The sequence below is a fragment of the Phoca vitulina genome, unplaced genomic scaffold (assembly GCF_004348235.1).
Source record: "Phoca vitulina isolate PV1807 unplaced genomic scaffold, GSC_HSeal_1.0 scaffold36, whole genome shotgun sequence".
Taxonomy (NCBI): domain Eukaryota; kingdom Metazoa; phylum Chordata; class Mammalia; order Carnivora; family Phocidae; genus Phoca; species Phoca vitulina.
The window spans coordinates 13640508-13663451 of NW_022589739.1; the positions used below are offsets into that span (position 1 = coordinate 13640508).

Here is a 22944-nt window from a genome sequence, read left to right on the forward strand (position 1 = left end):
TCTGACTCTTGCCTTGACCCCCCCAAGTCTCCTTGTTGGTAGCTGAACAAGAGAGTGTGGAATAAGTAGGAGGGAGACCTAATTACAAACAGGCTTAAGCAAGTGTTAGTAAAACTGCATCTGTCAAAGTACCCTGAATTTTCTGTGGCATTAGAAGCCACAAAATCTGTGTGCTGGGGGGAACCCTGGTGGATGGGGGAGGGTCAGTCAAGCCCACTTCTATTTTCCAATTGCACAGGTTCACACAGGACTTGCTTAAAGGAGAACGAGTGCATTCTGGTCCTTTCCAGGAAATGTTACAGCCTGTGAGAGGACAGTGGGAGGAGCTGCTGGACATTTCAATGGGGCTTCAGGAAGATTTCCGCACATGGGAAGGCAAAGCCTTCTATTATTCAGACATTCTCACCGTAGAAGGGGTGGCCTGTGGTGGGGATGAGTGCCCTGGGGCTACGGGAGTGAAGGCCAGTCGGTCAACATGGGCAAGGCAGCTAGAAAGGAGGTCGCTGCTGGGGTGGGGGGTACTGTGTCCACAGCCTCAAGGTGACAGAATCAGGAGTCTAAAAGCTAGAGAGAAACTTAAAGATGACCTAATTCTGCCTCTTCCTTTTACAGTTGGAAAAACCTAGGTCCAAACCATGGACATAAATTATCCAAGGTTACACAGAACCACGTCTAGAATCCAACTCTTTTGGTTTCCGTTCCAGGCCTCTTTCTGTTCCACTAGAGTAGGTGTGTCTACATCTATGACCACATGTGTGGATTTAAGAGAAAATATGTATGTATAAGCCTGTTTACCTATATGTTCATTCAATTCCACCTGAGGTACCTGGAAAAACGCCCTACTACTGCCATCCCTCTCTGAACAAATAAAATTAATCTCATGAAAAAGGTCAGTAAATTTAACCTGAAACTTAACCTGAGTGATATCATCATTTAGTTGTGCTGCTTGCTACTTGGATGGCACTGGACACATTACTTTCCTGAGCCTCAGCTTTCAAACTTGAATGAAAATCCACCATAATAATAGGACTCTAGTGTAGATTAAATGAGAGGGTGATTATGAAAGCAAATCCTCTAACAGGTGAGAGTTATGTTGTTTAAATGTAAGTTGATGTTAACATCTAGGGGCAATGTAACTAAAGAGAAAATAACATGGGTATTTTAAAGAAAAGAAAAAAATGCAGCATTTTCTTCTAATCTATTTAATAGAGTAATAATTTACTGAACCACAGACTATCAGGCTTAGTCTGCAGCCTCCCTCCAAGGGTATGTCAAGCCCCTGCTGGTACAATTTAAGAAATAAGCACCCCCCTCCATCCAAAGCCAGCCACTCCTCTTTTGGACAGCTCCAACAAGGCACAAAGTCTTCTTATGGAGTCCAAGTGGCACTCAGTAATTTCTAAACACCGGTCCTCATTTTACCCAGGGGAGCGTTCTTGTATTAAAAATCAGGTGTGAAGGTGAAACCATTAGTCACCCCACTGAACCTCAAGATGAATGTAAGCAATCTGACTGGACAGATGGTTTCTGTCTTCCCTGAGGACTCCATGTACACACCTTGCTCTCACGGTGTAGCTTCCGCTAGGGGAGTGTTTCTCATGTGGAGGGCAGTTCTGCCTCCCCAGGAGATCTTTAGAAATGTTTAGAGATATTTTTATTTGCCATAATGAGGGTTTGCTGGCATCCAGGGAGCTGAGGCCAGGGATTCTGCTAAGCATCCTACAATGCACAAGTTGGCCCCCCACAACAAAGCATTATCTGGTCCAGATGTCCATAGTGGCAAGGCTGAGAAACCCTGTGCTAGCTGGAGGAGTCTTCGCTGTCCCAGGGTCCGCTGGCCTTCAAAGGTGCCCTCTGTTCTTTCCTTTGAAATGCAGTACCAGCTCTTCCTAATCACACTTGCTGGCCAGGTGCATACTTCCTCCCCCCTCCCTCACTGCTTTGTGTCTCCCCAAAGCTGGGTACATGATCAAAGAGGATGACCTTTTCTGGATGAGGAAGGTCAATTTTTTGTGTGAGTAGGAGAACCTCTTAAAACAGTGTCTTATACGAACCACGTCAGACTATGGACTCTGAGAAACAAGCTGGGGATTCTAGAGGGGAGGGGGGGTAGGGGGATGGGTTAACCTGGTGATGGGTATTAAAGAGGGCACATATTGAATGGAGCACGGGGTGTTATACGCAAACAATGAATCATGGAACACTATATCAAAACTAATGATGTAATGTATGGTGATTAACATAACATAATAAAATTAAAAAAAAAAAACAGTGTCTTATAATGTCAGTTGTAAAAGTTCCCTTTCCTTTCTTCCTAAGAGACAAATCAGTCCCAACCAAGGGGCACAAGGAAAGGAGGAGACAGGCTGTATTTACTGAAAGCTGCAGAGGATGCTTGGTAAGTTCGGTTCTCGGTCCCGGTGTCCACTGGGAGGTGGAAGGTGCCTTCAGTACCACAGGAAGACGAGTTCTGTGGCCAGGCCTGTTTCATCAGCAGAGTTGCTTAAGGGAAGACACAAGAATGGCATTAGGCAGAAATAAGAAGTGGGCACCACAATCACGGACACAAAGCAAGGGTCTTGTGCTGGATGGAAACATATAACCCAAGGGGCCCTGTTCAGACACACAGGATGGTTCAGCCTTTCTGAGATGGGTGAGTGGGTTGGGAGGAGTGCTGAAGTGAGCTTCCGAATGATCTGAAACCAAGGAAATCTGAGCTTACCCTAAGAGAGCCAGGATTTTCTACCCACTACCAAAAACCATGAAGATGCTTATGAATCCCACCTCCTGCTGCCTGACATTCTGGCCTAAGGCTCTGGGATATTCCTTAGCCGCTTTCTTAATGTGTAGCAACTTGGGAGCCTCTGACTGTGTACTGGGCCAGATCAACTGAGTACTCATTTTTTATGCCTGAAATCTCACCTGGGGGCGGTATTTAATAAGTTGTTCTCAAAGAGAGACCTCAAAAGAGTTACCACGCGATACGAACGTTGCTGGACTGTCATCTCTTCTGAAGGGACTGAGCTTTGGCAGTTCAGAAGGCACAGGCTGTCCAGTGGGGCACTTCCCACTCCTCCTCCTGTGCACCCAGCTAAGGCCAGACAGATGAACCTCTTACACACCTTTATACCTCCTGGGGAGGTGCTGCTGGTGCCCACGTGAGATGTCCCCTCATGAATTAGAGAGGATCTGCTGGGCCAATAAGAAACTCTACGTCAAACTTGGGACAGGTGTAAAATAGAGATGCGGCCCAGTTTGAAAGAAATCTTCAGAGACTTCCCAGGCTGACCTGAAGCTCAGCTTGAGAAATTTGAAGGATGATGCTTCATATGGATCTAGAAGTGGGGAATGACTCAAAAAACTTACCTTCATGGTATCCTGTGGGAAAGGAGAGAGGAAAGAGGGTTTCAAAGGGGGGGAAAATGCCTAACTTCTTAGAGATTTCTCTTGATATACTTTCTCCTAGAGGAGAAACCATTTTTGACCCAAATTTCTTAGAGTAGGAAGAATAATTTTAATAGTATCTTTTGTACTCAGATAAGATCTTGAACATGAGGGGTCTTAAAGAACATTAGCAGGATGGGGGGCTACACTGGCAACAGTCGTATACACTTGAAATGTCTTAACAAGGGGCTAAGGTAAAGCAGGGTGGCACGAGAAGTATGCCTATACACCCTCATTCCACCAAGGCAAGGGCAGTGCACCCCCAGAGAGATCCCATAACCCCTCTGCCCAACCGGGTAACAGGCAGTACTGGGGAAGTACTGTCACGGAAGTACTGGGGCCAGAGGAGGAGGTCAAGGACTCCGTTGTTCTGCCGAACTAAGGCTAGAGGTGTAGCTGCTCTGGGCTGACACCGCACTTGCATTAATGGCCCGCAATATATACAGCAGATGCCGAGAAATGAGAAGGAAATCATGGGCAGGAAAGTGACACTAAAAGGAGAATTCTGGCAGAAGAAATGGAGATCCAGCAGAATTCCATGCAGAGTCCAAAGCCTTTGCTGGATATCAAGACATGGCTCTGCGGACGGACAACCTGGAGGAGGGCAGTCAGTTTTAAACAATTATCTTAAGGTTTCCTTTCCCCGGCATGGGGGAGGGGAGTTGGGATTAATAAAGGATCCAATTAGTATTGAAACCGCTTATCAAGATGTCTCCAAATTTAGAACCTGCCACTCAATGTGCCTGGGAAGGCCTGGTCACTCAAAACAACTCCCTAAAAAGTAAAACATGTAGTTCTGAGAAGTCACATGTCCTCAAGACCCCATAGGGACTCCATAAGGAAGCAGGAGGCCTGAATTTAGCCACAGAGAATTTGGGTGTCCTGTTCCAGTACAGTTTTTTCCCCAAGTGGTGCATACTTTACCATAATTTTCATCATAAGCCAAAAGTCTGACATTAGTCTGAAGGACTGCATGACAAAGTAAATCAAAATTAACCAAAGAGTAACTGAAGCCTACACTGCACTCAGCACTGAGGGGAGTGCCACGGTGGACAGGAACACACGTGGGTCATGGTCACTGCACACAAGGTATTCATGGGCCAGCTGGGGATGCAACACAGCCACACGCCAACCAGAGAGTGAACAAGACAGCATTACACACAATAAAATAACATTCCCGATTAACCAGGAAAGAAGCAAGTGCGACTGTGCCTTTGATTATGTCTTATCTAAGTGAGTGAACTAAACTACGTATGTTCTTGAAGACGTGCATATTTTCTTCTGGTTTCACTGAAAAAGAAAACAAATACTAGTATTTTCTCCATTTCTCTCTATATTTTAATACTTAATAATTTAAATAATTGGACAAATATGAAGACCAGGAAAACCAACAAATATTAGCTGTCAACCTGACTTCCTCATTGGTTGGTTGTACCATATGATCTTCGTCTTCCATGTACAATTCTAAAGTAATCCATTCTGTTGGTGGTAGCAATTCAGAGCTCAGTTGTGGGGAAGACAATCCAACAGAAACTTTGGAGGCATAGTAAGAGAGGAGGCTGCTCTGGCAGGCATGCCTGCTCTTGGGTACCATGGAAGGTACCAACTTTTAGAAATGTTCTATATTTTGAACTGGGTGGTAGTTAAATACAAGTGTATACATATATCAAATATTACTGAGCTGTACATTTGAGACTAGTACACTTTATGTACTACTGTTTATGTGTTATTCCTCAATTCACAAAGGAGAGAGAGACAGAGACAGAGAGAACCCTTGGCAGTGAAGGGCCATGGCCCAGTCACAGCATGCTGCCCACATCCAGGTGCTGGGTTGTTCACTTCCTGGGATACGAGGCCCTCTCGCCCTCTGACACTTGGAACAATCTGTTAAGCACACTTACAAGGAGGAGAGGCAGCAAGGGACCATCATCCTGAATAATGCAGTAAGTCAAGAAATCTGAGTTCTAACCTGGGCTGTGCCACTTATTAGCTGGGGGATCTTGGGCAAGTCACCTAACCTTCCTAAGCTTCAGTTCTGTTGTCTCATAACACAGCAGTAATACTCTCTCCCTGACTGCTTCATACTGTTCATGTGAGGATCAAAAGTGAAGTGTCATCCAGTCTTAGAGTTTCTAATTTTGGCATCTGCTCATCTTCCATCCCCATAGTTATGGACAGCTCTAATTTAAGTTCTCATCATCTCTTAACTGATCTACAGCAACAGCTTCTTCATCATTCTGTTTTTAAACCTGCCAACTCCAATCTCCAAACTGCAATCAAGAGATATTTCTAAGACCCAGACTTAATCACAAAATCTTAAAAACATTCGATGGTTCTCCACTGCCTACAGGCTAAGGCTGAACTTCTTGTACGGCATTCAAAGCCCCTCATGATCTAGCCCTGTGATCTCTCTAGACTCTCATTGTTCTCACTTTCCAACCCTACACTACAGCCACACAAACTTTATCATTCCCAGATTATGCCAAGGAGTGTCACAGTCACATCTCTATATTTTTGCTTACATTGTTCACTCTTCCTGGTATGTCTTTCCCCAAATGCTACCTGGTAAAAATTTATTAATCCACCAATCATGAACTTGCCTCTACTATGAAGTCTTTTCTTTTCCCACCCTTTGACCACAGTCCCTACATATATCCCATATGGTTCGCTATCCCAATTTCTGTGATTCTTAGAAGCCCCTTGCTGGGGCTTGTGTGTCTCCCTGACTAAACTGTGAGCTCCTTTAGAATAGGGACCTTGTCTTATGGTCTTTATCTTTAAAGGGCCAGTGTAGGGTCTGGCACAAAACATTTTGTGAAGAGAAGAGCTCCACACATACTTTTTAGTATTTCTATTTCAGATGCTATAACTAGAGGGGTAAGGAAGCATGAGAGCTTCTCTCACTTTTTATGGAGTCTTCTGTCCAAGTTCATATATCCTGAGGCAAACAAAAAATGAGAAACAGGTCTGTGACTAGCAAAAATTAAAATAATACATAAGAGGATAGGCTGTTAACATTTAAAGGGACCTAAGAGATCATCTGGAATAAAACACTACCTACGGTCTGGAGACGTTAGCAAATTGCCCAAGATCACACAGCCCACAGCAGCAGCAAGGAGAAATTTTCACAGCTCATCTCCTGAAAGATGCGCCACACACAAATTCAATATTCAACATCCAAATAACTCAAGGTTAAAAGTTGAGAAAGTGTGCAGAGATTTTAATGAAAACATTGTCCTGAGCAGCCCAGGTGAGGGTAGTGGAAGTGGCAAATCCCTCCCATGGTCCCTTACTGTCTGTGACAAAAAGGACCTAGTCCAGTTACACTGCTGGGACCCTCACAGGTGCCCAGAAGTTCCCGTGGTGCCTTGGGCCTGGAGTCCACACTGCCCATGGGACCTCACTTATTTAGCACACTTGGCCCTCACCTCTCACCATCCAGGAAAATGCCCTGAAAATGAGCCAGAGCTCAAGATCCGGGCTAAGGGAACAGATTGTATCTAAAGTCAACCAGGTCTTCAAACATGTCAGACTGCCAATGGAGATGGAAAATCTGATCCTGGGGCAGACTGTTTTTTCGGGTTCTTATAGGCGTAATCCAGGTACTCCTCCACAGGGGCTGCCACAAAGCCAAGAGAGGAGCCATACAGGCTGAAGAATTTTGTTCACTGGATTGTTTGAATTCAGCAATCAGGTTAGGATGAAAGTTTCTGACCTAGGTCAGACGGGACGCCGGAGGTGAGGAAGGGGAAAGACGCCTTTTAGTGCCATGATCCTTCATTGCTGCCCTAGGGGACGGTTGATGTGTGTCTCCAACCCATGATTTTGCACCATCAGACATGTTCCTGCATGCTTTAGGAACTGCTGCTGAGCCACCTGGGGGAGCCCAAGCCTAAGGGATGGGATTTGGGGAGGGAAGGAGAGGGGATCTACCGTTGTTACGAGATAACACATTCATAGGCCATAATACAGATGAGGAAAAATAGCTCTCCTACCATAAGCTGAATGCAGGAACTGAAACTCTGTTGGATAGAAATGTTAGTTGAAATTACCACTAAGAATTTGTGCAAAGTAGTACACATCGCAGTTACAAAAACAGAATGTCTCAAGATAGCAGTTTCTCCCGGGCGACATAAGAAACAGTGAATGCAGAGGGTGTGAAGTGCCTCTACCCTGGAAGGAATGACAGACTTGCCATCCAGGAAAGCCCATTCATTGAGGAGAAGCACCTCCTTGATGCCACGACATCTTCCAGGTAGCTGACCCAAGTTAGTGCTCTTTGCATAGCAGAGGGACTTCACACATGACGGAGGCTTTATGTACCAGAGGAAGAAGTAAGGTTCAGGGACAAAATCACGACCTTTGGCCTCTGAAGAACTCTCACAAAGCCCCAGAGGGCTAGGACCAATGCAGGGATACTTCACTTGAAACCTCTGGGAGACTGCGGTGCTTTAGAAGGAGCACAGGCTGTGGGGTCAGACAGACTGGGTTTGAATTCCAGCTCCACTGCTTTTTAGCTGTGCAACTCTGGACAAGTTATTTAACCTCTGAGCAAAACTGGAAGTAGGAAGATTCAACTCACACAAGACTAAAGTAAGAACATTTGTGACATGCCTTACACAGTGCCTGGAACATGGCAGGTATTCAGAAAACACATATTCCTTTCCCTTGCCTTTCCTCAGGTTTGTCATATGCAAAATAGGAACAATATATTTGTACTTTATAAAGTTGCAATGAAATCAAGTGAGACAGTAGATGAATGATTTATAAACAGACCTCTTGTGACGAGGTATTTCATTTCTATCTATATTAGTTATTCTGTTTATCCTTTCATTTTCAAGTCAGATTACCAATAATGTGATACATCCTTTGGTTTCCAGATTCTGAAAACAAGTCTCAGTTGGCTCCTGCCTCCTGCAGGGCCAAATAGTTCTTAAATAAGATCCCTGAAGTCATTAAGGGCTTGGAAAAAAAAGCTCCAAGTACCCACACTGCTTTCAGAACCAATGACAGAGTGAAATGCTTCCCTGCATCCTGAACAGATGACATCTTAGAGTACTCAGAGCTGCTAAAAATAGCTCTCTTTAAAGCAACTTCTTGGCCTCCTTGAAGAAGCTGAGAGAAATTTAAGCCCAAGAGCCTGGCTCCGCTGCAGGCTTCTACCCTGCAGGCATCTCCCGGCATCACTAATAGCTGGTTCTGGCCGGAAGCTGAGAGGAACCTACGCTGCCCTCTCTGTCCTTGAGCCAGCCCTTCCTCAGCAGGACTCCCCTACGGCAGTCAGGAGAGCTGGTGAATGCTGAGGCTGGCCTCCCAAAATATGAAACAGACCAGTTGGGCGTGCATGCATGCGTACGTGAGTGAGTGAGTGAGTGAGTGTGTGTGTGTGTGTGTGTGTGTGTCTAACTCCAAAGGAAAGGGATCTGCTCAAGGTCACATCAAAATCAGTAGAAGAGTTAGGGCTGTAACCCCAGTCCTTCCAATGCCTAGTCTGGGGCTTTCCAGCACAACGTGTTACCACCGCCCTCTAGAGTGTAGGGCTTTCTAAGGAAATGGTCAGGTTGCTGCAGTCATAGCTTACAAATATGTTGAACTTTTGAAAACACAAAACTGGGGAAGATCAAGTTAGGTGAGGGCTGATATTTTATGTCTTAAAACTAAAGCTTTATTACTACTTTACACAGGAAAGCCAGGAGCTTTCCAATCTCATCTCCTTATTCCACAGTCCCAGGCTCCTCCTGTCTGCTCTCCCTAGTCTGGTTGCTCTAGTTTAACTCTTTAATTTCTCTCTGATCAACTGCAGAACACATAGCAGGATGCCTGGGTTTGGATCTTTGGGCTGGTTCCCAACTTCTCTAAATTTTAGTTTTCCCACTTGGAATATGGGAATAACAATAGTAATGACTTCAAAGGTTTGTTGTGATAGAAAACAAGTCAATATCCATAAAAAGCTTAAAATAGTCCCTGGCACATGGAGAACCATTCAACAAATATCACCTATTTATTTTTATTCTCTGTCCTTCCACTTTCTTGCCAAACTAATCCTCAAACAATTCCACAAACCATCACCGTAAGTTCTGAACATCATGAGACCATGTCCCAGTGCTGGAAATCAGAGCCTTGAATTCACGGCCTCCACCCTCAGGGGGACCTCCTGCTACACAGCTGTATTACCTTCCCCTTCCAGTAAGGCTTTCACACCGTGACCTCTCTCCTTAAGAACGCTCCCTCTGTTCTTGCTCACCTCTCTCTCAGCAAATCAAAATCATTAGACAAGACCTCTCCACTTTCCACTGGGCAATTTATTCTAAGCAGATCTGTCCATGACCTTTTCCTTAGTCTGAGAGGAAGAGTTGTGCTCCTGTGTGAGGCACTCCATTCCCCCTGCTCCCCCCCCCCCAAAAAAGAAGAGAACAGAACTCTAGATTTCACACCTCACCAAAGCCTCCTTGAAGGCCTGGCTCCTTCTGGCACCCCTCCTCCTGCATCTCTGACTTGTCCTCCCCACTTGCTCCTACCCATCAACACTTATTTAACCATGCTCATATCTAAAAAATGCCTCCTTTAATCCCACCTCCCCTTGTTCTCCTTGCCCTCGTAGCCAAGCCTCTTGTAAGAACAGGCCCTCTCTGGTCACTCCGCATCTTCGCGCCCAGCCTCACCATCTCATTGACTCTGCTTCCACACGTCCCTGGCAGCCTCCTGACTATGCAGACAACACAGCTCTTCGTTCCTGACCTTAGCTGACCTTCTGCACCTACTCGCCTCATTTTGTTTTAGACCATGGAGTTCACCAAGCCAATTCACAGATCTCACAGCATGTAGATTTAAATCATTTCTATATTGTGAGATACTTGAAAACCACTGTAGTTTTTAAGACAGAACTTATCAAATTTGATTAAATCTTTTATCAGAGTTAATTTCTGCAGCTTTTATTGTTTCTGCCTCATATTATACATTTTTTGGAAATATATATCTTATTGATTAAAAGTGAATATAGAATAAACTGTTAATGCTCAGATAGATTTTTTTAACCTGTGGGTCACTGCTACCCTCACAAGCTCTGAGGGCAATGACTTTAGCTTCCTCAACTTTGAATAATATCCAGTGTGTTCCAGAGTGCCCTGGGCATTGCAGGGCCAAAATTAATGTCTGTGGAATGACACAGCTATGTAAGCACTTTAGGGGTTAACATCACTTATTTGCATAAAATAGTTCTTGTCTCCCAAAAAAGAGGGGGTTCATAGTATGTGTGTGCATGTGTGTACGATTACAAAATGATCCCTACTTCAGAATGAAGTAACTGAGGTTGAGGTCAGGTGATTTAAGGTTGCTACTTTAAGAAGTGACAGTCAAAACTCAAATCCAGGTCTTCTGACATAACCCATGTTCTTCTCTCATTTAAATAAATATTCTAGAAGAAAGGGAATGATGGTAGGATGAGTGCTAGACTGGCCCAGAAAAACATGAGACCCAAAACCAGAAGATCTGCCAAAGGTTCCAGTCCATATGCTAGAGCTGATTCACTGGGTAACTCAGACAAAACACTGCTGGTCTCTGGATCTCCCAAGTCATGAGAAGGGTTTGAACTGGAGGGTCTCTAAGATCTTTTTAGGCTTTCTAACTTTAGAATAATCATTACTAAACAAGAAAGTGGGTGTTATCATGGCATTCAAGGCCTTTCCACATCTTGCCCTTGGACATCTGTAGTTCAGATTCATCTATTATCTCCACCCCCACAGTGTGCTTCAACCATTCTCACTACTTCTAGGTTCCTCAGTGTCATATCCTCACAATGCTGTCCCTTTGCCCAGGCTCTACTCTGTCTAGAATGCCCAACTCTTCCTTTGTGTGCTTAAAAGAATGCCTCCTGCTTCTCCCTCAGGTCTCTACTGCTGGGCCCTCTGTGAAGCCTCCCGTACACTTCCAGCCTCAGGCAGACTGTGTTCTCTCCTCCGCTTCCTCTCTTCCTACATGTACTCCCTTCACAATACTTAACACACAGCTATAAATTTGTTTAAATGCCAACTACCAAACGAACTATTAGTTATTTTAGGCAAAGATGACTCTTTTTCTATTCTAGTGTGCAGGACATTCAACAAATAAATACTTATTGAGTAAATGAAGAGGAACTTATATAAAACCATCTACAGAGGCACCTGGGTGGCTCAGTCGTTAAGCATCTGCCTTCGGCTCAGGTCATGGTCCCAGGGTCCTGGGATCGAGCCCCGCATCGGGCTCCCTGCTCTGCGGGAAGCCTGCTTCCCTCTCCCACTCCCCCTGCTTGTGTTCCCTCCCTCTCTGTCTCTCTCTCTGTCAAATAAATATTTAAAAACAAAACAAACATCTACACCCCTGAGATAAGTAACACATTTCTCTGAGATTCTCTGAGAGATGAGGTATCTTGTCCAAGGCCTCACAACTAGTGAGTTGAGTAATCAGGATTCAAACCCAGGACTTTCTAAAGGCAGCGTCCATACTCTTTCTCCAGCCCCTTGAATGTTAGAGAACCCATTAATTGTGAGGGTTAGTATCAGTGGTAAGACCTCTGCACTGCTCCTAGCCCAAACTAGAACAAACTTTTTCAACACTTTCAAAGCTATTTCAATCTCTATCCAAGGAGTGCTGGGCCTTTGTTGTTTTTGAAAAACAGGTTCCTTGCCTCAGCTTGAAAACCAGCTCTTTATCGTCTGGTGGCAAGTCTCTCACTCTCTTCCAAATCCACATCCAGGAAGTCTGGTGAGTGTGTGTTTGCGTCTTTGTGTGTCTCAATGGCAGCCTTAGGGGAAACTGAGCAAAGAATGGATTTGGACATTGTTTGGGAGAGCAGAAAAGGTTCTATGAGGAGGATGCATGTCTCAGATATGCCAGGAGAGAAGAGATGGGCCAACCTTAAGTCCCAAAGAGAATGGAGGAGATTCTATTCCCACCCCAACCCTGAGTCTGAACTGCCCCAGTTCCCAGAGGGAACTCCCAGCTGGGACTCCCAGCTTGGACAGACTGAGTCCAGAGCAATTAAGGACAGGGAAAGGCCAGCACGGGGGTTTGTTTTTTCAAACAGGGCCTACCTCCCACCCCAGGCATCACTGCTGGTCTCCACTTTCTCCTTACCTGGAGCATAACTGGGGCTATTGGTGGGGTACAGGCTGGGATTGTAGGCAGGGGCTGCTGCCGGGTAGGCTGTAGGGTAACCTATGAAGAGACAAAAAAGCCCCAATTAGTTAGGCAAGAAGAAAAGGAAACAGAATCCAAGTCCCAGGCTTGGCCTTCAGCCTCTTTGTGGGCCTTTCCAGACAGTACATGTGACCAGCTTTTAGCCTCTATGAGAAAAGTCACGAATACCACAATCTCAACATATGCAGATTTTTCTTTTTTCTTTTTCTATTTATTTAAAAGCAGTATAAGAACTATATGTCTATATACTCACTGTAAAAAAAAATTGAAACACCACAGAAGTGTACGTGGTAAAAAGTCTTAAGTTTACTCTCACATTCCTGCTGCAACACCACTTTACTCCCCAGGGGTAGTAACAGCTATCCTTCCAGATAGTTTTCTACACTTTTTAAAGATTTTATTTATTTGAGAGACAGAGTGAGCGAGAGAGAGAGCACATGAGCAGGGGCAGAGGGAGAGGGAGAAGCAAGCTCCCTTGCTGAGCAGGGAGCCCGATGCGGGGCTCAATCCCAGGAGCCCAGGATCATGACCTGAGCCGAAGGCAGACTCTTAACTGACTGAGCCACTCAGGCGCCCTCTACACATTTTTATACACATATATTCAGTGGTGTTCTGGTAAATATTTAACATCTGGCTTGAGGGGACTGAAGTGGAGCTCTATGTGTAGCATTCGCCAAGTTCCATGATATAAATAACTCCCACCATGGCCAATTTCAAGCTACCAATGTCAAAAGGAATAGTTGGGAAAAGATGCTCACAACTGGCTCTCTAGCCCACAAGCCAGATCCAGCCTGCCACTGCATATTATATATAGGGTTTTTTTTTTTTTTTTTAATTGTTTAAAGGATTTTTTTTTTTTTAAGTACAATCTACTCCCCAATGTGGGGCTCAAAGTCATGACCCCAAGATCAAGAGTCACATGCTCTATGAACTTAGTCCGTGGGGAGCCCCATTTTTTTTTTTTTAATTCTTACTGGGACAAAATACATATAACATAAAATTTGTGATTTTAACCATATTAAGTGTATGATTAATTCAGTGGCATTGTGTTCACAATGTTTTACAACTGTCCCCACTATCTGTTACTAAGACTTTTTAATCACTCCAAATTCTGTACCCAGTAAGCAGTAACATTCCATTCTCTCTCTCCATAGCCCCTGTTAACCTCTAATCTACTTTGTTTCTATGAATTTGCCTATTCTAGATATTTTATATAAATGGAATCATACTTTTGTGTCTAGCTTCTTTCACATTTGTTTTAAAGAGGGGGGAGGGGGATGGGCAGAGGGAGAAACTTTTTTTTAATTTAAATTTTTAAATTAAATTTTACTTACTTAACATACAGTACAATATTGGTTTCAGGAGTAGAATTAAGTGATTATTCACTTACATACAACCCAGTGCTCATCACAAGTGCCCTCCTTAATACCTTTCTTCCATCTAGCCCATTCCCCACCCACCTCCCTCCATCAACCCTCAGTTTGTTTTCAATCTTTAAGAGTCTCTTATGGAGGCACCTGGGTGGCTGAGTTAGTGAAGCATCTGCCTTCGGCTCAGGTCATGATCCCGGAGTCCTGGGATCAAGTCCTCCATCAGGCTCCCCGCTCAGCGGGGAGTCTGCTTCTCCCTCTGACCTTCCCCCCGCCATGCTTTCTCTCTCTTGCTCTCTCTCTCTCAAATAAATAAATAAAATCTTAAAGTCTCTTATGGTTTATTTCCCCCTCTCTTTTTCCCCTCCCCTTCCCATATGTTCATCTGTTTTCTTTCTTAAATTCCACGTGAGTGAGATCATATGGTATTTGTGTATCTCTGACTTACTTCACTTAGCATAATACACTCTACCTCCATTCTCATCATTGCAAATGGCAAGATTTTTTGATAGCTGAGTAATATTCCATTGTACATATATACCACATCATCTTTATCCATTCATCAGTTGATGGACCTTTGGGCTCTCTCCATAGTTTGGCTATTGTTGATAATGCTGCTATAAACATCGGGGTACATGTACCCCTTTGAATCTGTATTTTTGTTTTTGTTTTTAAACTTATTTATTTGACAGAGAGAGCACACATGAGCACGAGCAGGGGGAGGGAGAACCAGGCTCCCCACTTAGCAGGGAGCCCAACATAGGGTTCGATCCCAGGACCCTGGGATCATGATCTGAGCTGAAGGCAGACGCTTAACCAACTAAGCCACCCAGGTGCCCCTTGAATCTGTATTTTTGTATCCTTTGGGTAAATACCTAGTAGCGCAATTGCTGGATTATCGGGCAGTTCTATTTTTAACTTTTTGAGGAACCTCCATACTGTTCTCCAGAATGGCTGCACCAGTTTGCATTCCCACCAACACTGTAAGAGGGTTCCCCTTTTGAAAGAGACAATCTTAAGCAGGCTCCACGCCCAGTACAGAGCCCAACACAGGGCTTGATCTCACAACCCTGAGTTCAGGACCTGAGCTGAAATCACTTAACCGACTGAGCCACCCAGGCATCCTAGCTTCTTTCACTTTAACATTATAAGCATTTTCCCATATAATTACATATTCTTCAAAACATTATTTTAAATATCTTTATAATATTCCATTATGTAGATAGATCAAATCATTTAACCATTACTCTGTTTTAGGTTGTTTGAAATTTTTCACTATAATAAATACAGCTATGAGAACAACCTAAATAAATCTTTGGCTACATCTCTACTTTAGGAATGAGTCTAGAAGTGAGATTTCTAGGTCAAAAGATAGTGCTATTTTTAAAGCTCATCCATTCAACAAATATTTGAGTATCGACTCTGTGCCAGACACCGTGAAACCTGTACTTGTGGAGCTTACATTTTTAAAGGGTGGGAGAAGGCAGTGGATAAGTAGTAAATATGAATAAACACAGTCTACAGTGCTATGGAAAAGAGAAAAAGGGCAGGGCAGAGGGTGTCAGAAGTGTCAGAGTGCTGAAGGGAGGGCACTGCAATATTGACTAGGGTAACCAATATAAGACACATTGAGAAGGTAAGATTTTCACAAAGACTTGAAGGAAACAGAGTTAACCAAGTAGATGGCTGAAGAAAGAGCATTTCAGATGAAGGAAACTGTACAAAGCCCCTAAGTGGAAAGCCTATGGGATGTGTCTGAGGAACAGCAAAGGGGCCAGTATGGCTAAGGGAACAAATGAGGGGGACAGTCGTAGTAGAGGAAGTCAGAGAGAGAAAGGGCCGGTCAGTTCACAGAGGGCCTTATAGTCCTACTGAAAGGACTTCACTTTCATTCTGAGTGAAATGAGAAGCAATCACAGGGGCTGAGCAGACGAATAACATGATCGGACTTTCGTCTGAAAAGGGTCACTCTGATTACTGTGTTGAAAACAGACTACAGGGACCCCTGGGTGGCTCAGTCGGTTAAGCGTCTGCCTTCGGCTTGGGTTGTGATCCTGGGGTCCTGGGATCGAGCCCTGCATTGGGCTCCCTGCTCAGCGGGAAGCCTACTTCTCCCTCTGCCACTCCCCCTGCTCCTGCTCTCTCTCACTCTCTCTCAAATAAATACAATCTTAAAAAAAAGAAAAGAAAATAGACTATAATGGGGGCAGGGTAGAGAAGCAGAGACGAGTTAGGAGTCTATTGCAAACTCCTGGCAATAGATAATGGGCCTCAGCACAGGGTAAAATCAGCAGAAGTAAAGAGAAGTGGCATGCTAGGAGTTTTCACCTACTTTGCCAAACTGCTTCCTAGATAAGACTATCAATTTGTACTTGCACTAGCAGTAGGTAAGTGCCTGTCTCATTGCTCCCTGCAGCTTTTTAATGTTCATTGGTATTTTGACTGACAATGGAAAGCTGATTTTAAAAGTCAAAGATTAAATCTCTAAATCCCTAAAAGCTTCTTTGGGATTTGTAAATATTGCACTTTAATAATATATCTTTGTTAATATGCCTTTCCCTAAATCCTTTCCAACTCCAAAGAAAATTCATCTCACTTAACCCCCCAATCATTTTATGATTTCAGAACCAAGGTGGACAACTTGTCTTTTTTTTTTTTTAAAGATTTTATTTATTTGACAGAGAGAGACACAGCGAGAGAGGGAACAAAAACGGGGAGTGGGAGAGGGAGAAGCAGGCTTCCCACTGCGCAGGGAGCCCGATGCAGGGCTCGATCCCAGGACCCCGGGATCATGACCTGAACCGAAGGCAAACGTTTAAAGACTGAGCCACCCAGGTGCCCCAACTTGTTGTCTTTTGATTAGTATTATGGAGGTCGGCCGCTTATCAAGAAGAAAAGTCAGGGGTTTAACCTGGAAAGCAAAACGATCCAGTCTCAAGGCTGCAATCTATATTCAGCCTCATGTGAGAGATTATGTGGCCAAGGGTAATTATACCCCTGTTTTGTCATTTCAGATGCCTTTTACTTTGGGGGAAATTATAGGATCTTCTTTCAGTGTTCCAAGTAGATTTATTTTTCATTCACTTGAATTTGGCAGATATAAGATGGCAGAATAGAAGGAGCTTTATTTGATCCTCCAAACCTCTCCATTTTTTTTTTTTTTTTAAAGATTTTATTTATTTGACAGAGAGAGACACAGTGAGAGCAGGAACACAAGCAGGGGAAGTGGGAGAGGGAGAAGCAGGCTTCCCACCGAGCAGGGAGCCCGATGCGGGACTCGATCCCAGGACCCTGGGATCACGACCTGAGCCAAAGGCAGACGCTTAACGACTGAGCTACCCAGGCGCCCCAACCCTCTCCATTTTTAAATGACATCCTCAGGCCAAGAGAAAGGAAAGGACTCAGGGTTACAGATTGCTGATGCTAGAATGTACCTTAAAGGCCACTCGGTCCACCCTCACATTTGGGGCTAGAGCCTCCTCTGTGACATGCTCATGGGATCCATTCAACCCAGCCCTTACATCTCTATAGAGAGTAAACTCCTTCCTTTCCTGAGACCCCTACTCCACTGTGAGACTACTCTGATTGTCTGAAAATGACTTTTCATACTTCACTAACTCTACCTGTAGCTTCTGCCCTTTAGAACAGAACAGACTTGAAGACACATTCATCCCTAACTACAGAACTTATCACACGGTACATTACTGGTATGTTTATATTTCCTGTCCTGCCCCCGCTCCCCAAGCTGTAAGCTCCCTGAAGACACAGCTATGTCTTATTTGCTTATGCACAATAGTTCTTGGTCAGTTCCTCCTTCCTACTCCCCCCACCCCTCCCCTCAGCCTGGACAGGAAGCATTTGAGCTTCTCAAACATAAGGTGGTGGTAAATAAGTCTTTGTGGCCAGTAGAGAATCTCTTCCCCACCCTCTGTAAAAAGGGCATCAAAGGTAAGCTAGGCTTCCTCCCTACAACTTTCCTGGTTTTGTTTTGTTTCCTTGTCCCCAACTTATATTATTCATCTTGCTGCTTCTGTTGCTGATGATGTTGGCATCTCTAAAGCCTAGCACAGATACGGCAGAAAATAGGTACTCAATGCAGAGATTACCGGGGGGTGGTTTGTACTGTGGAGCTATGAGAGGTTTGTAAACAAGAGAAACAAATCCAACAGGGTCCCTGGCTTTGAGAGAGTCACCAACTAATGAAGGAGAAAGATGGGTAAGTGGATAGTTAGAATGCTGCCTGAAAAGTGCCATGATAAGGGTAGAGAGTAGGCAGAGAAGGGGCCTCCATTAACCAACATTTTTTTAGTGCCTATTGTCTGTCAGGGATTATGCTGGGCACTAGGTATTCCTGGATGTGGATAAGAAGGGGGAAGAAAGACATTCCAGGCAAAAGCATGATAGGTAGCATTTTGGGGGCATCCATAAGTGGCCTGGTTTGCACCCTCCTTGGCTCTAAGAAGCAGGACTGATGGGCTAACCTGAGGGAAAGGTTGTCTTGCTGGCTTGATCTCATAATTTTGAGTTCTTATAACCATGTCTCCCTTTATGGTGGATGGCCCTAACTTACCTTCCTAGTTCTGTCACCATGTCTGAGTTTCATACTGCTAGACGGGACTTCTCTCCTCAACTCCTGACTCATATAGTATCTAACTGCCTATTCAACATGTCCACTTGGATGTTTGCTAGATTATCAAGGCTATATGGTGAGTGGTTAAGAGTGTGGTCTCTGGAGCTAGATCTGGGCTTAGGTTTGAATCCCAGCAACACCACTAACTATGTATGTGATCTTGGGCCACTTACTTACCCTTTCTGTGCTTGAGCTTTCCCATCTGTAAAATGGGACTATTACTTACCTAATTAAGTTGTTATAAGTATTAAATTAGTTAAGACCCCAAAGCACTAAGAGCCAGGCAAATAGTTAAGACTTCAAAAAGTCAGCTATTAATTATTATTTCAAACTTATGATATTAAAAAATAAATTTTTACTTTCTATCCTCCTACTCCCTTCCAAACCTGTTCCTCTGCAGTTTTCTCTGCATCAGTAAATGACAATTCTTTCTTCCAGTTCCTCAGGCCAAAAACCTTAGGGTCATCCTTGACACTATTCTTTCTCTCCTATCCACGCCAGCAAATCCTTTCAGTTTCACCTTCAGAATATACTCAGAATCTTACTATCTCTCATTGCCTACACACTTTCTTTCCACATTATTGCACTAGCTTCATAATTGGTTTTTCTGCTTCCACCTTTGATTCTGTGCAGTCTATTTCCCACAGCAACCGGAGTGATCCTGTTAAGACATTCAATCAGATCATGACACTCCTCTCTTTTAGCCCCCCAGTAGCTTCCCATGACAAACACAGGGAAATCCTTTTAACAACTCACCTGGGCCTCTGCCACCTCTTCTAACCAGACCCTCTCCTGTTTTTTTTTTTTTTTAAGATTTTATTTATTTATTTGACACAGAGAGAGACAGCAACAGAGGGAACACAAGCAGGGGGAGTGGGAGAGGGAGAAACAGGCTTCCCGCCGATCAGGGAGCCCGATGCGGGGCTCGATCCCAGGACCCTGGGATCATGACCCGAGCCGAAGGCAGTCGCCTAACCAACTGAGCCACCCAGGCACCCCCAGACCCTCTCCTATTATCTGCCCCCATGCTAATCTACTCCAGCCACACTGGCCTCCTTGCTGTTCTTCATGTGTCAAGCACTTTCCCCTTTCAGCCTTTACCTTTTCTATTCCTTCTTCCTGGAACTATGTCCAAAGATCACCTTACATTCTTTCTGAAATAGTACTCTCAACTCCCATTAATTGCTATGCTTCTTATCCTGTTTTGTTTTTCCTCACAGCACTTCACCTGACATACTATATATTTACTTGCTTAGGGGAGACAATCTGCCTCCCACCACTAGAATGTAAGCTTAGGCCACAGGAGCACTTGCCAGTGTAGCTATTCCCTGCCAAAGTCTCCTCCTAACACACTCCAAAGACACTGTCTTTGACTCCCAAAGACCCAAGGGAGCAGAATGCATTCAAGGTCCTAGTCCTCCAAGGCTACCTGGATCTGTGAAAGCTCATTAGGGATAAAGATACTGAGTTCAAATAATACACCATATACATTTCTTCCATTGCTCATACAAAAGATATTTTTATACCTGTGATTTCATTTGAGCCCCAAAACAACACTAATGTTGGGACATCTGTCTGGCTCAGTCAGTGGAGCATGCAACTCTGGATCTTGGGGTTGTGAGTTTGGACCCCGTGATGGGTGTAAAGATTACTTAAAAATATCTTAAAAAAACAACAACCCACTAAAGTTATTTCCCCCATTTTATAGATAAGGAAACAGATTTGGAGAGGTAAAGTGTCTTTTTGACTAAGATTTTTCAGCAAGTCAGTGGTGGAACTGGAAAGGGAATCCTGAAACCAATGCTTTTTCCACACCTGCCAAATAACTGTGAGTTGGTCCTTGGAAGGAAGTCTGCCCCTTCGGTACCTATATTCTTTGAAGGTCAAGAGTGAAAAAAATAAACGGACACAAATGAGCTTTTCTCCTTTGTATCACAAAAGCTATAGTAGTGATCAGGTTTCCTGGGATTCTGATGCATACATTTTAATTGCTTTACAGAAGTCAATACAGTCTAATCCCTTCTTGTTGTCACTAGGATTAGGACTGAAGAAATGTTAAGCTATTTTTTTATTAATATGGAAATTAGAAATACTTTTTAAGAGAAATCAGAGGACTATGTCTGAAATGACCTGATCCTTAGGAAGTAAGAAAGCAAGAGTGTCAAAAGGCTAGTGGAAGATTAACTCCCTGGCTTAGGAAGACAAAGAGGATTATTCCTTTGTGAGCAGGGAGACACTTATGCAAAGAAGACATTTTAGGTCTGTAGCTCAAGATGAAAAAGAAAAAAACTGTTGATTCTTTGGTCCACCGAAGGCCAGGGTGCAGCTCAAGATGAAAAAGAAAAAAACTGTTGATTCTTTGGTCCACCCGAAGGCCAGGGTGACCAAAACCCAAACAAGCAAAAAATTTAATTCTCTCAAAAAAAGAAGAGGGCCAAAGGAAGAACTGGGAATCTGTAGTATGTTCTGAGCACTATGTCAGGCCTTTTTAATCTAATTTAATCTTCACACTAATTCCATGAAAAATCTTAGTCCCATTTGAGAGATAAGGATACTGGAACTTAGACTTATCTTAAACAGCTTGCAAATAAAGAGTGGAGATAACCCAGGCCTGAGTGAGGCAAAGTCTATTCTTAACCATTATTTCCCTACCTCTCCTCAAAACATGATTCCACTCATCATAAACCTGTGGATTTGGCTGCCATCCCCCTAATACCCCCCCTCCCCATGTTTCAGCTCCATAATCTGTGAAAACAGAAAATTACTATGGAGAGTCAATTTGGTCAAAGATGGTTCAGTTACATAAACAAACAAACAAGCTATTATTCCTGCTCTGCATACTAATAGATCTAGGTCATGCTCATGTTATTGAAAAGCATCACACAGGCACCGAATTACAGAGTTAGAAGAGGTATTAGAAGTGATTAATCCCAATTTGCCCCCCAGTACAGGAATACCCTTTATAATGGCCCACACAGATGGCCACAGGGCCTCTGCCAGCACACCCTTCCAGTGATGGTATGCACAGAACCTCTTCAGGCAGTCAAAGCTCCTGCTGGAGAGCTCTGGAAGTTAAGAAATTCTTCACTCTGGCTAAAAATCTGCTTCACAAGGTATCTAACCCTAGAAAGTTTCCCAGCTACTGGTGCCGGTTCTACCCTCACAGACCATGTCTATTCCCTGTGCTCCTGGGCAATCCTCTAGATAGATGAAGATATCAGTTATTCTTCCTGCCTTTCTCTTGTCCAAATCCAAACAGACTTAATTCCTTCAACTCCTTCTTCATCCTGGTTGCCCACCTTCAAGCCAGACTTCAATTTATAAATCACCTTCCCTTAAAGCAATTCAATTTTCTTCTTGTCTTGTTCACTCTTCTGAGGACAGGTTATCCCCCTGACTTTAAAAAAAAAAAAATTAATTGACATAACAAGATTCTGGTGATGGGTGGTCAGTGAAGGCCAAAATGAGTTAATCCAAATTTCTTCATCATTATGCATCAGCACAGTTAACATCTAGCAAATGCTTACTCTATGCTAACCAGAGATGTAAGGTTCTTTACATAGGAACTTAAAGTCTAATAGGGAAATAATACAGGTTACTGATATTAATCTATAGGTAATATGTAGGACATATAATCAGAGAATGCTAGGGTGTTATCAGAATGTTGAACCACTGAGGAGGGAGGGAAGAACAGGTCTGGGAAAGCTGGAAATGGCTTCTCAAAAGAAGAAACATTTTAACTGGCCTTGAACAATGAGTGGGAGGAGTTTGTCAGAGGTGTAGAGGAGTGGAGACAAAGAAATATATATTCCTTTCAGGCATGACAGCATGAAAGCGTATGCCATACTAGGGAAATGGCAAGTAGTTCAGTATGGTCGGAATTTATAGTGTGTTGGGAAAAGCAACAAGAAATGAAGATAAAAGGTAGCCTGAGAACAGATTGTGAAGGGATTTGAATGCCAGGCTAAGGGATGGAATTTATCACTAGGTAATGGATTTTAAGCTGGGAGTTTCAGATTTGTGTTTTATCTACTCCAGCAGCAATTGTGCACAGGGGTTCAGAGTGGGTGAGATCAGAGGAGGAACCAGATAGGAAGTTACTGCAAGAGCCCAAAGGCAAAGCTAAAACAGTAACAATGGGATAAAGAGGAGGGGGAACAACAAACATGTTTACGAGACAGAGCCTACAAAACACCATCCTGATAGCAAAACCTCACTTTTATTGCTATGAGCTGAAAGGCTATGAAGCAAGATGGGAAACATTCTAACCACAGGTTTTGTAGGCTTTTTGTTGCTTCCTTTCTTTAATAGGCATAAGGAAAGAAA

At 43.7% G+C, this 22944-nt stretch overlaps 1 protein-coding gene across 3 annotated transcripts in view; it reads right to left on the reverse strand.

Annotated features, from left to right (window-relative positions):
- The window catches only part of FAM168A (family with sequence similarity 168 member A), a 181889-nt gene that overhangs the window by 14182 nt on the left and 144763 nt on the right, over positions 1–22944 (reverse strand). Inside the window, exons 3-6 of one of the 3 annotated variants that reach the window (XM_032427205.1) lie at positions 12556–12636; positions 7440–7466; positions 3367–3378; positions 2377–2502 (exon numbers count right to left, since the gene is read on the reverse strand). In XM_032427205.1, the coding sequence (XP_032283096.1) occupies positions 2377–2502; positions 3367–3378; positions 7440–7466; positions 12556–12636 (246 nt within the window). The remainder of the gene's footprint in view (positions 1–2376; positions 2503–3366; positions 3379–7439; positions 7467–12555; positions 12637–22944) is intronic. The other 2 variants (XM_032427206.1, XM_032427207.1) reach the window with 2 other exon arrangements.